The sequence below is a fragment of the Pseudophryne corroboree genome, chromosome 3 (assembly GCF_028390025.1).
Source record: "Pseudophryne corroboree isolate aPseCor3 chromosome 3, aPseCor3.hap2, whole genome shotgun sequence".
Lineage (NCBI taxonomy): Eukaryota > Metazoa > Chordata > Amphibia > Anura > Myobatrachidae > Pseudophryne > Pseudophryne corroboree.
The window spans coordinates 739,089,863-739,107,394 of NC_086446.1; the positions used below are offsets into that span (position 1 = coordinate 739,089,863).

Here is a 17,532-nt window from a genome sequence, read left to right on the forward strand (position 1 = left end):
TACATTCTATACCTGTGGTGCATTTTAGTTTTGCAGTTTGCTGACACAGTGACCACCAGTATACTATATATAGCAGTACGGTAGGCCACTGCTGTACCTACCTCTGTGTCGTCATCCATTAAGTATACTATCCATCTACATTCTATACCTGTGGTGCATTTTAGTTTTGCAGTTTGCTGACACAGTGACCACCAGTATACTATATATAGCAGTACGGTAGGCCACTGCTGTACCTACCTCTGTGTCGTCATCCATTAAGTATACTATCCATCTACATTCTATACCTGTGGTGCATTTTAGTTTTGCAGTTTGCTGACACAGTGACCACCAGTATACTATATATAGCAGTACGGTAGGCCACTGCTGTACCTACCTCTGTGTCGTCAAGTATACTATCCATCCATACCTGTGGTGCATTTCAGTTGTGCGCAGTAAATATAGTAGTAGGCCATTGCTATTGATACTGGCATATAATTCCACACATTAAAAAATGGAGAACAAAAATGTGGAGGTTAAAATAGGGAAAGATCAAGATCCACTTCCACCTCGTGCTGAAGCTGCTGCCACTAGTCATGGCCGAGACGATGAAATGCCATCAACGTCGTCTGCCAAGGCCGATGCCCAATGTCATAGTAGAGAGCATGTAAAATCCAAAAAACAAAAGTTCAGTAAAATGACCCAAAAATCAAAATTAAAATCGTCTGAGGAGAAGTGTAAACTTGCCAATATGCCATTTACGACACGGAGTGGCAAGGAACGGCTGAGGCCCTGGCCTATGTTCATGGCTAGTGGTTCAGCTTCACATGAGGATGGAAGCACTCATCCTCTCGCTAGAAAAATGAAAAGACTTAAGCTGGCAAAAGCACAGCAAAGAACTGTGCGTTCTTCTAAATCACAAATCCCCAAGGAGAGTCCAATTGTGTCGGTTGCGATGCCTGACCTTCCCAACACTGGACGGGAAGAGCTTGCGCCTTCCACCATTTGCACGCCCCCTGCAAGTGCTGGAAGGAGCACCCGCAGTCCAGTTCCTGATAGTCAAATTGAAGATGTCACTGTTGAAGTACACCAGGATGAGGATATGGGTGTTGCTGGCGCTGGGGAGGAAATTGACAAGGAGGATTCTGATGGTGAGGTGGTTTGTTTAAGTCAGGCACCCGGGGAGACACCTGTTGTCCGTGGGACGAATATGGCCATTGACATGCCTGGTCAAAATACAAAAAAAATCAGCTCTTCGGTGTGGAATTATTTCAACACAAATGCGGACAACAGGTGTCAAGCCGTGTGTTGCCTTTGTCAAGCTGTAATAAGTAGGGGTAAGGACGTTAACCACCCCGGAACATCCTCCCTTATACGTCACCTGCAGCGCATTCATCATAAATCAGTGACAAGTTCAAAAACTTTGGGTGACAGCGGAAGCAGTCCACTGACCACTAAATCCCTTCCTCTTGTAACCAAGCTCCTGCAAACCACACCACCAACTCCCTCAGTGTCAATTTCCTCCTTACCCAGGAAAGCAAATAGTCCTGCAGGCCATGTCACTGTGAAGTCTGACGAGTCCTCTCCTGCCTGGGATTCCTCCGATGCATCCTTGAGTGTAACGCCTACTGCTGCTGGCACTGCTGTTGTTGCTGCTGGGAGTCGATCGTCATCCCAGAGGGGAAGTCGGAAGACCACTTGTACTACTTCCAGTAAGCAATTGACTGTCCAACAGTCCTTTGCGAGGAAGATGAAATATCACAGCAGTCATCCTGCTGCAAAGCAGATAACTCAGGCCTTGGCAGCCTGGGCGGTGAGAAACGTGGTTCCGGTATCCATCGTTAATTCAGAGGCAACTATAGACTTGATTGAGGTACTGTGTCCCCGGTACCAAATACCATCTAGGTTCCATTTATCTAGGCAGGCGATACCGAAAATGTACACAGACCTCAGAAAAAGACTCACCAGTGTCCTAAAAAATGCAGTTGTACCCAATGTCCACTTAACCACGGACATGTGGACAAGTGGAGCAGGGCAGACTCCGGACTATATGACTGTGACAGCCCACTGGGTAGATGTATTGCCTCCCGCAGCAAGAACAGCAGCGGCGGCACCAGTAGCAGCATCTCGCAAACGCCAACTCGTTCCTAGGCAGGCTACGCTTTGTATCACCGCTTTCCAGAATAGGCACACAGCTGACAACCTCTTACGGCAACTGAGGAAGATCATCGCAGAATGGCTTACCCCAATTGGACTCTCCTGGGGATTTGTGACATCGGACAACGCCAGCAATATTGTGCGTGCATTACATCTGGGCAAATTCCAGCACGTCCCATGTTTTGCACATACATTGAATTTGGTGGTGCAGAATTATTTAAAAAACGACAGGGGCGTGCAAGAGATGCTGTCGGTGGCCCGAAGAATTGCGGGCCACTTTCGGCATTCAGCCACCGCGTACAGAAGACTGGAGCACCACCAAACATTCCTGAACCTGCCCTGCCATCATCTGAAGCAAGAGGTGGTAACGAGGTGGAATTCAACCCTCTATATGCTTCAGAGGATGGAGGAGCAGCAAAAGGCCATTCAAGCCTATACATCTGCCCACGATATAGGCAAAGGAGGGGGAATGCACCTGACTCAAGCGCAGTGGAGAATGATTTCAATGTTGTGCAAGGTTCTGCAACCCTTTGAACTTGCCACACGTGAAGTCAGTTCAGACACTGCCAGCCTGAGTCAGGTCATTCCCCTCATCAGGCTTTTGCAGAAGAAGCTGGAGACATTGAAGGAGGAGCTACAACAGAGCGATTCCGCTAGGCATGTGGGACTTGTGGATGGAGCCCTTAATTCGCTTAACTAGGATTCACGGGTGGTCAATCTGTTGAAATCAGAGCACTACATTTTGGCCACCGTGCTCGATCCTAGATTTAAAACCTACGTTGTATCTCTCTTTCTGGCAGACACAAGTCTGCAGAGGTTCAAAGACCTGCTGGTGAGAAAATTGTCAAGTCAAGCGGAATGTGACCCGTCAACATCTCCTCCTTCACATTCTCCCGCAACTGGGGGTGCGAGGAAAAGGCTAAGAATTCCGAGCCCACCCGCTGGCGGTGATGCAGGGCAGTCTGGAGCAAGTGCTGACATCTGGTCCGGACTGAAGGACCTGCCAATGATTACTGACTTGTCGTCTACTGTCACTGCATATGATTCTCTCACCATGGAAAGAATGGTGGAGGATTATATGAGTGACCGCATCCAAGTAGGCACGTCAGACAGTCCGTACGTATACTGGCAGGAAAAAGAGCAATTTGGAGGCCCTTGCACAAACTGGCTTTATTCTACCTAAGTTGCCCTCCCTCCAGTGTGTACTCCGAAAGAGTGTTTAGTGCAGCCGCTCACCTTGTCAGCAATCGGCGTACGAGGTTACTTCCAGAAAATGTGGAGAAGATGATGTTCATCAAAATGAATTATAATCAATTCCTCCGTGGAGACATTCACCAGCAGCAATTGCCTCCAGAAAGTACACGGGGACCTGAGATGGTGGATTCCAGTGGGGACAAATTAATAATCTGTGAGGAGGGGGATGTACACAATGAAAGGGGTGAGGAATCGGAGGATGATGATGAGGTGGACATCTTGCCTCTGTAGAGCCAGTTTGTGCAAGGAGAGATTGATTGCTTCTTTTTTTGGTGGGGGCCCAAACCAACCAGTCATTTCAGTCACAGTCGTGTGGCAGACCCTGTCGCTGAAATGATGGGTTGGTTAAAGTGTGCATGTCCTGTTTATACAACATAAGGGTGGGTGGGAGGGCCCAAGGACAATTCCATCTTGCACCTCTTTTTCTTTCATTTTTCTTTGCATCATGTGCTGTTTGGGGACAATTTTTTTGAAGTGCCATCCTGCCTGACACTGCAGTGCCACTCCTAGATGGGCCAGGTGTTTGTGTCGGCCACTTGTGTCGCTTAGCTTAGCCATCCAGCGACCTCGGTGCAAATTGTAGGAATAAAAATAATATTGTGAGGTGTTCAGAATAGACTGGAAATGAGTGGAAATTATGGTAATTGAGGTTAATAATACTATGGGATCAAAATGACCCCCAAATTCTATGATTTAAGCTGTTTTTTTAGTGTTTTTTGTAAAAACACCCGAATCCAAAACACACCCGAATCCGACAAAAAAATTTAGGTGAGGGATTGCCAAAACGCGTCCGAATCCAAAACACGGCCACGGAACCGAATCCAAAACCAAAACACAAAACCCGAAAAATGTCCGGTGCACATCACTAGTTTGAAGTCAGGATTGGAGTTACGGGACGTTGCCTGCTCACATTTTCTGGGGGGGGAATGGGATTGTATCACCAGAAATAATAGCAAGTGATTAAGGGGCCCATTTATCAACGAGTGATAAAACTCGTTGTGAATGATCAATATCGTTGCTTCTGATAAATGGTGCTCCAGGCAATCTGCTCCCAACTGTCATTTTTCAAACACATGACAGTTAGGAACTGAACGCAGAACACATGACAGTTAGGAACTGAACACATGACAGTTGGGAGCTGATTGGCTTGAGCACCATTTATCGGAAGCAATGAGATTTATCATTCACAACGAGTTTTATCACTCGTTGATAAATAAGCCCCTATGATTTAACAAGGTCCCATTACCACTCACGGTGATGTAGTTCTTATTTGTGAAAAGTTAAACTGGCTGCTGATCCCGCTGGGGAAATGTCCTGATTAAAAAAGGAATTAGCAAAGTGTCAGGTTACTGGTTGAAGATTAAAGGCCTGAATCTGAGTTACACTATTATATCATGGCAGTTGCTCTAGCAGGCGGTCGGCTTGTGTCGGCGCAGTTGCAGAGATCCCGGTGGCTCAGAATACAGGTGGATACTCGCATAAGACTTCCTGTTGTGGCTGTTTGTTTCTGGTATTGGATACATTTAATCACTCCAGCCTCGTAACAGGACTTTAGTGCTCCCTGTGCATGGGCGTTCCTGGGAATGACTGGGAGGTGGCTAGTCGGACGCAGATATGGGCATGTTATGGGAGTGTTTCAGGCATGTTGCTGAAGTCACTCCATACACAGATGCTTAATTGCCCACATAGGCCATACTCAGATGGAAAATCTGCACATGGTGCATGTAAGACGCGCCAGTCGTATCACAGAGGCTACAGACGCTGACAGTGGGCTTCTCAGTCCTTGCACATTCAGGCGCACAGATGTCCACAGGCACGGGCTTTGCAGTGGCATCTGAATAAAGACACAGACACGGCTGTGTATGAGTCAGAATCAGGACAAAAGGCCTAATTCAGACCTGATTGCAACAGTAAAATCTTTCTCTAATGGGTAAAACCATGGCCCTAATTCAGACCTGATCGCTGCTGTGCGTTTTCACACAGCGAGCGATCGGGTCTTGTACTGCGCATGCGTATGCACCGTAATGCGCCGGCGCATCGGACGATCATCGCACTGGAAGAGTAAGTCCTGGTCTGTGTAGAGGCTGCACAAACTTCTGTTTGTGCAGCTCTCCTGCACATGTGACCGCACCCCTGCACACCGAATTCCCCCTCCCCCTGTAGGCGGCGACTACCTGATCGCAGGGATGCAAAAAACGCACCCTAGCGATCAGGTCTGAATTAGGCCCCATGTGCACTGCAGGGGAGGCAGATATACCATGTGCAGAGAGAGTTAGATTTGGGTGGGTTATTTTGTTTCTATGCAGGGTAAATACTGGCAGCTTTATTTTTACACTGCAATCTAGATTTCAGTTTGAACACCCCACCCAAATCTAACTCCCTCTGCACATGTTATATCTGCCCCACCTGCAATGTACATGGGCCCTCATTCCGAGTTGGTCGCTAAGTTTTTCGTTCGCACAACATATTCGCAAAGTTGCGTTAGTGTAGTAAATTTGCGAACATCCGCCCCCAACGTATTTTTGCACATTCGTACGCAGTATTACACAAAGTGGGCGTACGCCAAATGACATCGCAGCAATGCGAAACCATCGCAGCATTGCGAAACTATCGCATTAACACATACTTATTCGTAAAAATACTAGGTAGTCGTAGATTTACACATTTATCAGTTAAAGTGCTCACTTTTGCGTAGAAACGCACCACATTGTTTTTTTTTACTATTAAGTGGAATAACACCTTCCAATTAAAAGTCCACAAGCCCTCCTCAATTACAAATCCAATTAGTGACTGAATTGTAATGTTCATGATCAATTAAGTATTTTATAAATACCTGAAGAACACTTTGTAGCCATAAAAGAACCTATTTCTATTTACATGTTTAATATAAATATAGATGTTTGCAATGTGCTTGGTCTAATGTGTTTTGTGTATTTATTAAAGTAGAGTTTTTGTATGTGAATGAAGGTTTTTGCATGTTTATTTAGCCAATAACATGTTTGTTTTAGATTTTTAAAAAAACTTACGTTAGCTGTATGAAATGTTTAATGTAAGAAATGTTTGTTCTGCAATCTGCTGTTCCTTTATTGCATTATTAAATAATAAACACCCGCTTAAGTATAATAAATTTCTTTTATTTTTTTTTTAAAGATTTTTAGAAATGATAAGATAATTTTTGGTTTTAAAAAACATAAAAAAATTAACAAAAATTTTCCATATCATCTAGCAGACCCAGCAAGGCCTGGAGATGTCGCCTCATGTTTCCCACAATCTCCCGCAACGATGTGGGATCTCCAACGGCAACATCTGAAATTAAAAGATAACATAAACATTACTAACTTACTCACATTGCTTATTATACAAGCAAGGCACAAAGCACACTTTAATGCAGGCATGTCCAAACTGCATCCCTCAAGCTGGTGTGAAACTACATATACCAGCATGCGTTAACTCAGTTTTGGGGCCAGGGAATGCCAAACCTGTGTCAGGGCATGCTGGGATGTGTAGTTTCTCTACAGTTGCAGTTGCGCAGTTTGGACAGGCATGCTTAATGGCAAAGTTTATACATCATGGCTGTTTTATGGTACAATCATTAGCAGAAAAACACACAAGCCTGCTCAGGCTTTTTTGGATACTTTTTACAGTATTCTAGACCATGGGCTACATTTACTACTATGTGAGTTCATTTTAAGATGGAGCGTTGCCCATAGCAAACAAGCCAAAATAAGATGATTATCTTGTAGAAGTGGTTCCCCAATTGTCAAGTTTATTTGTATTGGTTGCTATGGGCGACATCCCATGTTAAAGATAACTACCATCTTCGTCACTGTTACACCATGTTGGCATTCATTCACATCTGGAGTGTTTTTTTAATATTTTTAAGGGGTTTGGTGCTGCATCATCACACTGCATATCAACATCTTCAGAAGGCCAACATATCCTAGCATTCCCACACTCCCTGAAAGCTGCCCTTACTAAATAATTGCAAACAGGTTTGACTTTAACAAATAGTCATTTTGTGAGTGTAACTTTCACAACACAAATCACTGTGTCATTAGGCTGCATAACAAAGTGAAGCATGTGTTTTGTAAGTGCAAATATTAAGACTACACAGGCACAAGTGTAAAAGACCAACAACATACTAAACTCCACTCAGGTCTAACTGTTTCCCAGAAAAAACCCCACATATAAACCCTGTTGTCCTGGCAACCCTGGCTACCTAATGAGTGTCAACCTAGAGTGGACACACAAAACATTGCACACATAAACACTGTACATATAATGACACTCACAAATATGTAAATGCAACATGTACACCATGAAGAAAAACACAAATTTTTGTCCTTGGTACAAGATTTCAAACAGTACAACACTGCATGTTTTGTCATTGTAAGTGTAAGTAGGTAATCATTTTTTAAAAAAAAAACAAAAAACTTACTTTCCACGGCAACATGAACACTCCCTGAACTGGCTTCAGGGGCTTCCTCTGCCCATTCACTGGGTGGGGATGTTGGCTGGATGGGTGAAGGCGGCTGGATGGGGGAAGGCGGCTGGATGGGGGAAGGAGGAGGGATTGGGGAAGGAGGAGGGATTGGGGAAGGAGGAGGGATTGGGGAAGGAGGCTGGATGGGGGAAGGAGGCTGGATTGGTGCTGGAATTTCAGAGGGGGGGTCTGATTGAGAGGGCGAGGGGGGCGGAGAGAAAGTTAAGCCAATAGAGGGTGAGGGGGGCAGAGATGGTGATTTAGAAGTTGAAGGAGAAGGGGTATGGGAAGGAGGAGAAGGGGTCCCAGAAAGAGATGGAGAGGTGTGGTGAGAAGGGGAGTGTAAAGTGGTGTGGGCCAGGGAAGCTGAGGGGGACTGGGAAGATGAGGGGGACTGGGAAGATGAGGGGGACTGGGAAGATGAGGGGGACTGGGAAGGGGAGGGGGAGTGAGAAGGGGAGGGGGACTGGGAAGGGGAAGGGGGCGGAGAGGTCTGCCGTTGTTGTTGTCCTATAATGATATTTTTGACAACATTTAGTTTACATGTGAAATTACATAGTAAACAATTTCAATTTTCAATGTTCTGTTCCATGTAAAATACAGTGTTTTTTAGAAATGAAAATCAAACATGTATAAATCCTATTCATGTTGGCCACAGCAAACAAAATGAGTCCTAACTTTTACTTTGAAGCTCATTCCGTAATCTAGTCCATTGAGTCATATTGATTGGTCTAGGCAACATCACCAGATCACTATTCAAGGCACCTTATTATATAGGCAGCAATGATCAAGTATTTGGGAACAGTTTCCTGGCTGGTTATTAATTCTTGAAAACATGCACTTGTTTGGTGACAGTTTGCTACAGTCAGTACTGTTTGCCCTAACCACACACACTGTCCTATTTTGTAAAAAAACACACTCAGCGTTGCAATTAGCCTACCACTTAGTGTAAATTTGCACAATGTTTGCTAATATTCTTATGTAATGTAACTTACTTCGTGTATGCATAGAACGTATTTGCTGGCGGATCTCCGCCAACAGCTCGGGAGTCCTCCTGCGGAGATCACTCCATCTCCTCTCAAGTTGAATGATTGACCGCCTGCTGCGGACGCGAGTCCGCAGCAGGCGGCGGACCTCCGCGTAGGCCTCGCGCTTCACCCGATTTGGGATGAAGCGCCCAACGCGGCCTACGCGGCGGTCCATCACAGCAACCAGGATGCGGAGCTCACGCCTGGTGAACGGTGCAGCACGCATCTTGGCAATGGCGTTTTCCTTATTTGGGCATATATTTATAGCGTCTGTTAGCATGTGATTGGTCATAAATCTGTTGTCATTTCTAATAACTTTATTGATCTTTGCAATGCTGTGAAGAGCAGTGTTATTTCGCACGAGCGGAAAAACGCATCCGCAGAAGTAAATTTTAGCATAAAAAAAAAAAAAACCCATAACACAAACAGACACAGAGACACACAGTTTTGAATAAAATTGTAAACATATCTGTGTACTCACCACAGTTTGTGTGATCATTCAGCTGGACAGTCACAAAGTGGGCAACATTCAATTTCATTTGTTTTTGTGTTTGTTTAAATAATCAAGATTTTAGGATATAAAACAAATAAGGACACTATTTAGCCACATCACATTATATTTTGTACTAATCTCAAATTGTAAGCTTAACGTGTTAACGGATTTTTACTTTTTTAAAAATGACAAATAAACAAAAACTCCAAAACCATTACACAATGACCTTACAATCTCAAACAAAATGTCAACATTACAAACAAAACATAAGCATACTGTGCTTTGTTTTTTTTAACATAAAAATAATATAAAAACACTATACCTGAAATATTCGGCAACAATCCTTGCCCTCACTTGGCTCCCCCTCCGTGTAACACTCCCACCACCGAAGTGTCGAACAACCCCTGGCTCCTCATCAGGCAATTCCTCTGCCTGAGGAAGCTCTACACTACTCCTTACCGCGATATTATGTAGTATTGCGCACAGGACCACTATTTTACTTGCCATCTCCGGCGAATACATGATGTCGCCACCAGTGCGGTGGAGCACACGAAACCGCCCTTTAAGGACACCAATTGTGCGCTCCACCAGCTGCCTAGTGGCAGTAAGCGCGGAGTTAAATGCCATCTGTGGTCCTGGCCTGGGATTACGGTAAGGAGTCATGAGCCAGGGGGTGCAAGGATATCCACGGTCTCCTGTTTGAGGAAAAACCTTAAATTAAAAAGAGTATATTATAAAATTTCATTTATTTTTAAGATAAAAAATATCTTCAAACTCACCCAATAACCACATGTCTGCTCGTTGACTTGCTCTTAATCTCTGCCATATCCCTGATTGTCTAATGACATATGCATCATGTGAACTTCCAGTAAACTTGGCATTCAGGGAAAGGATCTGGAGGGATGGCCCACAAACAACCATTACATTCAGAGAATGAAACAGTTTCCTGTTTCTATAAATTTCTTCATTATGTCTTGGTGGCTGAATAGCAACATGTGTGCCATCCACAACCCCAATAACATGTGGGAAGCGACTACCACCTTCCTCAAATTGCCGCTTCACCACATCTAGGGCACCAACATCCAAAGGCATATCAATGAATTGCTTCACCCGCTTTAGGAAAGCCTGGCAGACACGCCGCAGGACCTTACTGAACTGGCCCTGCGACATGCCAACCAGGTCTCCCACAACATGTTGATATGAGGCTGTAGCCAAAAAATGTAACACAGCAAGGAATTGTGTCAATGGTGGTATTGCTGTAGGATACCGAATTTCAGACTCCAGATCACTCTCTATTATGGAGAGAGTGTCTAGGATTAGATGTGGTGGCAGCCTGTATCTACGCACCACCACATCATCTGGCATCCCAAAAAGTAGGACACGGGTTCTGAAAATTGGTGGCCTAGCACGCCTCCGTTGCCTTGGTTGATGAGGAGCCGGTTGTGGTTGTGGGGCTGGCGGTTGGGGTGGGAGTGCTGGCGTGGGTTGGGGAGGTAGGGCTTCTGCTGCGATAAATATCGACATAACACACTTTTTTGAGATAAAAACAAAAAAATGTTTAATACTCCAAAATTATTTATTAAAAAATATACAAACAATAAATGTATAAAAAAAGGTGGAGTCAACTTACTGCAGGAGCGTACGACATTATTTCTGGGTTCAATTCAGGATCAAAATGTAAAAAAATAAAAAAATAAAATAAAAAAAAAACTACATATGTTAATTTGAGAAAAACCAAAAATGTAAGTTTCTAGATTTCTGAGCATCAAACACATCACAAACACCATAAAACAAATATAAATAAAAATAAAATAAAGGAAAAAATTCAATCAAGTAACAAAAAAAAACCATTTAGTAGCTAGGCCAGGCAAGAAAAACACTACTTTGCAGATCAATCCAGGTAAGAAAAAATACTTGTCTTTACAAAATGGCAAAGAAACATAATAACAACACTTTGAACAAACACAAACAGGCACCAACACAGGCAAAGGGCACTTACCTGATCCAAAATCAATAAAGTTTTTGTGTTTTCTTGCACACCAAAAACTCAAAATATACAAGGGTTTCCTCACCCAAAAAACAACTCCTACAAGAGAACAAAAATGACAGTCAAAAACAACATACAGACCATTCAAACAAACAAACAACAACACAGGCAAAGGGCACTTACCTGATCCAAAATCAATAAAGTTTTTGTGTTTTCTTGCACACCAAAAACTCAAAATATACAAGGGTTTCCTCACCCAAAAAACAACTCCTACAAGAGAACAAAAATGACAGTCAAAAACAACATACAGACCATTCAAACAAACAAACAACAACACAGGCAAAGGGCACTTACCTGATCCAAAATCAATAAAGTTTTTGTGTTTTCTTGCACACCAAAAACTCAAAATATACAAGGGTTTCCTCACCCAAAAAACAACTCCTACAAGAGAACAAAAATGACAGTCAAATCAAAGAAGCACAGGTTTATTTACAAAAATGGACTTGCAAAATATATCTGTGTTTTTTAATAAAAATTAAAAAAACAAACAAAAAAAAACAACTTTGAATTCAAAAAATTACCAAGAAGATTTCCTGAATACTCACAAACGAAAAAACGCAACAAAAAAATGTCTATATTCAAAACGCAAACGAAAGGACAAATGTATGCTTGACAATTACTCACTCTGCAAATTCCTATAGCACCTTCACGCACAAGCCAACAAACTCAAGTGAAACTCAAAACTACCTACACTCACAGCGTGCAAAGTAGGCCCTTAAATAAGCAGTGCAATCAACCAGATTGTGTACACCTGTGTGAATTAACGCTTCGCACGTAGGTATATAAGCGCACACACCTCGCCGTACACGTCATCACAAACATGGCTTCTCGTGAGCAAATCGCAGCAGAGATGGACCGCATTGCAGAGCAGGAGATGGCATTGCGGAAAAGACGCCTAGATTGCCAAAGGCGCATGCTGGAATACGCCTCTGCGGATGTTGAAGAGGCAGGACCTAGTACTCTGCAAATGTCTGCTTCTGAACCACAACAATTGAGTGGGGATACCCTGCCACACACACAAAGTGACCAAACTGAGGAAGAATTGGCTTTAGCCACACAAACACAACAGGCAGAAGCTGCTAGTGAGGAGGAAGATGGTGATGACCAACAAGAAGAAACCTCACAGGCTACCTCCAGACGGAAGAAAAGACAGCCTGCATTCACTAAGAGGGAGTTGCGTGTCTTGGTCACGCAGGCCATGTCCAAAATCCATAGAGGCCCAAAAAACATGGGGGCAGCTTCAAAAGCTCGCATCTGGAGAGACATCACAAAATCTGTGAATGACGTTGGCTCTGTCGTCAGAACATCACAGGAAGTGAGACGACGGTAAGTGCATATTGACAGTCCTTTTTCTGTGCTAAGTTGACTAAAAAATGTAGTTACATGTGATGTTATGTCTAGCAAACACAAGCAGAACACGTGTCCTATATATTAGCTTAGACAAATAATAAGACTCTACTTTGTCCCTCTTTCACAATACATATGTAGGTGGGCCGACTTCAAATCCCGCCTGAAGGCAAAGAGGGCTGCGGAGTGGAATGCCTCAAGGGCTACAGGTGGAGGAGCACCTGTCGCTGTGGAGTATACTGACTTGGAGGAGATGGCGATGCCCTGTGTCAGTTATGAGGAGGGCCAAGGGGTGTCTCATATGGACACGGACCTGCCTGAGATCCTGACGGGACATGACTTGGAAGGTAAGTTTACACATTTAGTTGGCTGTAATTTTGACAGTATTTCTAATAACAAACTAATTTTGTATCCTACTTTTTTCCCACACATTCTTCTATTTGCTTGCCACAAAACACAGCACAGGGGGGTGATCCGTTTGAGTCACAGGACGGTTATGTGGTTGAGGCTGAGGTGGAGGGACCTAGTGAGTCTGGCAGTGTGGGCCAACAAATCCCACCTCTGCAGGTTCCTACTGGCCCCCCCCACCCAACCCTCTGCTATCCCGGAGATCCTGCTTGAAATCGCTAGGTATGGTGAGAGCCTAAATCGGTTTCAAGACGGGGTCATCCGGGAGGTAAGCCAGATAGCTGTCCGGCTCACTGAGCACCGAACCTGTGTTGAGCAAGGTGTTGCTCAACTCTGCCAAGGTCTGGCAGAGATCAGGCAGGGCCAAGAACAACTTGCCTCCTCATTCCAAACCCTTGCAAATAACATCTTGCAAGGGCTCCAGGCCATCGCTGTCTCCCTTGCCCACAGTGGCAGAGAGCCACCCACATCGGCTCCCTCCCCTGCCCCTGCCCAGGAAGAACAGCCCACTGGGCAGGCCCAACGAAGGTCGCTCCGCAGACCTTCCAAAGAAGAACAGCCTCAGGCGGGGAGAAAAAGAAGAAAATGATGTCTCTCCAGATGGGCAGCACCCATGTTTTTGATGTTGCCTCTATGTATTTTTGGAGTTGGCTTGTGTGACCAGAATGGATAACTCCCTCTTAGTGAAATGTATTCTTTCTGTTTGGATGTATTGTAGCCTGTGAGTTTATGTGTATAAACACCAGAGCCATCTTCCTCTTACTAGTGTGCTATGTATTGTTGTGTTTGTGTGGTGGATCCTAATTCTTTCTCATTTGGTTTAAAATTTGTGTGTGGCAGGGTGTGTCATGTTTTATTTATGGTTTAAAAATATACTTTTGTCAGAAGCAGAATTTTGCAGAGTACTGAGTTCTGCTATCTAATGATTGTCAGTGCCATCTGCTTGCTGCTTGGTCCATCTCTGCCTGTGCGACTCACGTGGAGCCATGTTTAAATGTTGTCCAAAAATTATATAGTAATAAAAAATATATTTCAAAAATTTGAGCAGTTTCTTCCAGGTAATGCAGTTCCAGAAAGATTAGGTCAGCATATAGACACTTGTAGACCAATCTGCTAATTCTCCTTAAAAATTGAAAAAAAAAAAAAAAAAAAAAGGTATGCTTTGCACCACACTTTAATGTCCATATTAAGTAAACAGACACGAGGCTTTTTATAAATATCTAGGGTCAACAGGACATCATTTCAAACATTGTCAGATATTATAATCAAATATTATTGTGACTTTTAAGACTAAATTAAAGTGTATGCTGCATTATGTTGGTGTTGGTTTATTTTTAAACAATTTTGCAGATTTCAAACACTTTCACAAATATTTTCATTTGCTTGTATTTGGGAGTCTTACACACATTAAAACAAGTTTTACAAAGGCTTACACAACAAATTCAAAAAAAAAACACACCCTTATTTGGCAGTGTGTGAGAATTATATGTGAGTAGACTAAACATGTAATGTGTGTTCAGACAATTGCTGGTTGGTAACTTTCATCTGCTCATTAATTAACAAGTAATTGGACATCAGATGAATGTGATATCCAATTAACTGCTAATTACTGCATACACACTTGTACCAGTACTTCGCAAATGTAGAGTAACTGCAGACCTACTCTGCTGCTGCGTGAATGTTGCTACGGTTTCCTATGTTAGTTTTAACAGCGACAATGTTTATTTGCGAAAAACACGCCCATTGCGAGTTGAATACTCCCACACTGTACGCCCACTTTCACGCCCTTGTCGGAGCATTGCGAAGTCTCGCCTCCGCCACGCCCACGCCACTCCTCGTTTTCGTTTGGCAGTTACGGCTTTATTTTTTCTGAGTAATTTTGCACAGTTGTCGTACGTATGTACTCGCGCATGCGTAATCACGCATTTGCGCATGCGCAGATACTTACATTTCGTACATTTGCGATGCGATGACTCTTAGCGATCAACTCGGAATGAGGGCCATGGTTTTGCCCATTAGAGAAAAAGTTTGCTGTTGCAATCAGGTCTAAATTAGGCCCAATGATCTGAGAGTGTTCAATTCACCAATTTCTTCTGCTTATATAAATGATCTTGCCGTTAGGAGGATTTGCATAAATTCCACACTCTCATCTACAGTATTGTGTTTAAGCACTAGTAATATTCAACCTTAATAATTATATTTATTTTCAATAACATGACCCTTTGGCAGTGGATTTCCATTTGTAAATAATTATAGTGAATACTAAGTATATACAGTTGCAGTGTCAATATTTTAACACATTATATTGGATATCAATTACTATACTGATTTAATTTGATGTCTGTAGTCTCCTGATCGTCCTTCTACTCATCCTCCTTCTCATCCTCCTTCTCCTCATCATCCTTTTCCCTGTCCTTCAGAACATCCTTGTTCTCCTCCTCATCCTCCTTCTCAACCTTCTCCTCTTTCTCATCCGTATCCTCTTTCTCATCCTTCTTCTCCTCCTCCCATCTCCTCATCCTTCGCCATGTTCTCATTCTCCTCAGCCTCTTTCTCATCCTACTCCTCGTTCTCATCCTTCTCCTCGTTCTCATCCTTCTTGTCATTCTCATTCTTCTCCTCCTTCTCATCCTCTTCCTCATTCTCTTCTTCATCCTTCTCCTCCTCTTTTGGGCACCTTCAATCACGTGTTGTATATTTAGCGGTGTTGTTAGCCCTTTCTGGTAGCTTGAGTGCTATTCATTTTAATGCATATATAGTAAATTAGTGATTTTAAGGGGGGTCCCCATTATTCAATCTTTTGATCATGATTGCCTATAAAATATTCTTTTTTTATTTTGAATTCTATCCAAAATGTTGTGTTTGACTGTAACAAAGTAAGCTATAATGCACTGTGATTGGCGATAACAGAAGCACAATATAAAATATCTATTGCTGCATAATACACTAAGCTTTGACCTGTTCCTCAGGGTCCAGATACAAATGGATATCTGACTGGGAGAAATAACTTCAATGACGTAGATCTGAACCGAAACTTCCCTGATCTCAATTTACTGATGTACCACAATGAGAAGCATGGGGGACCCACCGACCACCTACCCCTTCCTGACAACTGGAAGTACTCGGTAAGTTCCTATGGGGTTGATGTATCAAGCTGTGAGAAGAGTGGAGAAGTGGGTCCACAAAAAGTTGTCCATATCAACCAATCGGCTCTGACTATCATTTTAAAGGCCGTGCTAGATAGGGATACGGTCATTAGGTCGACACCACTTAGGTCACCAGTCATTAGGTCGACCACTATTGGTCGACATGCATTAGGTCGACATGGTCACTAGGTCGACATGGGCATTAGGTCGACATGTACTAGGTCGACAGTTCAAAAGGTCGACATGAGTTTTTCACATTTTCCCCCAATTTTTGAACTTTTTCATGCTTTACGATCCACATGGACTACAGTTGGGAAGCATGGTGAGCGAAGCGAGCCATGTGAGGGGACACGGTGCCCCAATTGGGGTTCCCCATCACTTTATGAAGAAAACGACACAAAAAGGGTAAAATAACTTATGTCGACCTTTTGACCTGTCGACCTGGTACACGTCGACCTAATGACCATGTTGACCCAGTGACCCTGTCGACCTAATGCATGTCGACCAATAGTGGTCGGCTTAATGACTGTAGACCTAAATTGTGTCGACCCAACGACCCATACCCGTCAGATAAATGACAGAAGCTGATTGGTTACTTTGGGCAAATTCTCAAAAATCTCTTTCAAAGACTTGATACTCCCCCCTCACCCCTCCCCTCCAATAATAATATATTTGTGAGTAATATTGATAGCTCTTTTAAGTGGACCTTTTTATCATCTATTTTACTATTGTACAAGAATATCTATCTTGATAATAAATAGCACAATCTCACCAAATATAAAATCCACCTTTTATTAAGCTATGTAATAAGAAAGAGACTAAATGACACGTACAGGGGCTGATGCACATGGCATATGTACCACCTATTGCCATTGATCATGCTCAGATGGGCGCCCACAAGCACAATACACATTTGCACTTACGACAAGAGAGGTGGCACAGGTGTATGAAGGGTTGGCTTCTCATAGAAGGTGAGGAAGGGTGTGTTCATGCAAACTGCGTCTTAATCAGTAATTTGTTGAACATATAGACCTATTAGGAGGTTACGGTGCTTTCAGGAAATATTCTTTGATAAATAGGCCCCGCAGACTTAGAAAGCTTTAGGCTTTTGTGCATTATCAGGTCCTCACTGATGTACAGATGGGTCCACGCAGAGGCGTCACTAGGGTTGGTGTCACCCGGTGTGGTAACTC

General features: G+C 43.3%; 2 protein-coding genes across 4 annotated transcripts in view; one reads left to right on the top strand and one right to left on the bottom strand.

The window, feature by feature from the left end:
* The window catches only part of CPN1 (carboxypeptidase N subunit 1), a 126,364-nt gene that overhangs the window by 13,308 nt on the left and 95,524 nt on the right, over positions 1-17,532 (top strand). For all 3 annotated transcript variants that reach the window (XM_063962249.1, XM_063962250.1, XM_063962251.1), the window contains one exon: positions 16,163-16,318. In XM_063962249.1, the coding sequence (XP_063818319.1) occupies positions 16,163-16,318 (156 nt within the window). The remainder of the gene's footprint in view (positions 1-16,162; positions 16,319-17,532) is intronic.
* On the bottom strand, positions 6,606-10,988 carry LOC135056735 (putative nuclease HARBI1). Its single transcript, XM_063962253.1, has 5 exons — positions 10,171-10,988; positions 9,714-10,086; positions 9,380-9,401; positions 7,826-8,380; positions 6,606-6,693 (listed from the first exon to the last, which is right to left on the bottom strand). The coding sequence occupies exons 1-3, from the start codon at positions 10,913-10,915 to the stop codon at positions 9,398-9,400; spliced, it is 1,122 nt and encodes a 373-aa protein (XP_063818323.1). The 5' UTR covers positions 10,916-10,988; the 3' UTR covers positions 6,606-6,693; positions 7,826-8,380; positions 9,380-9,397.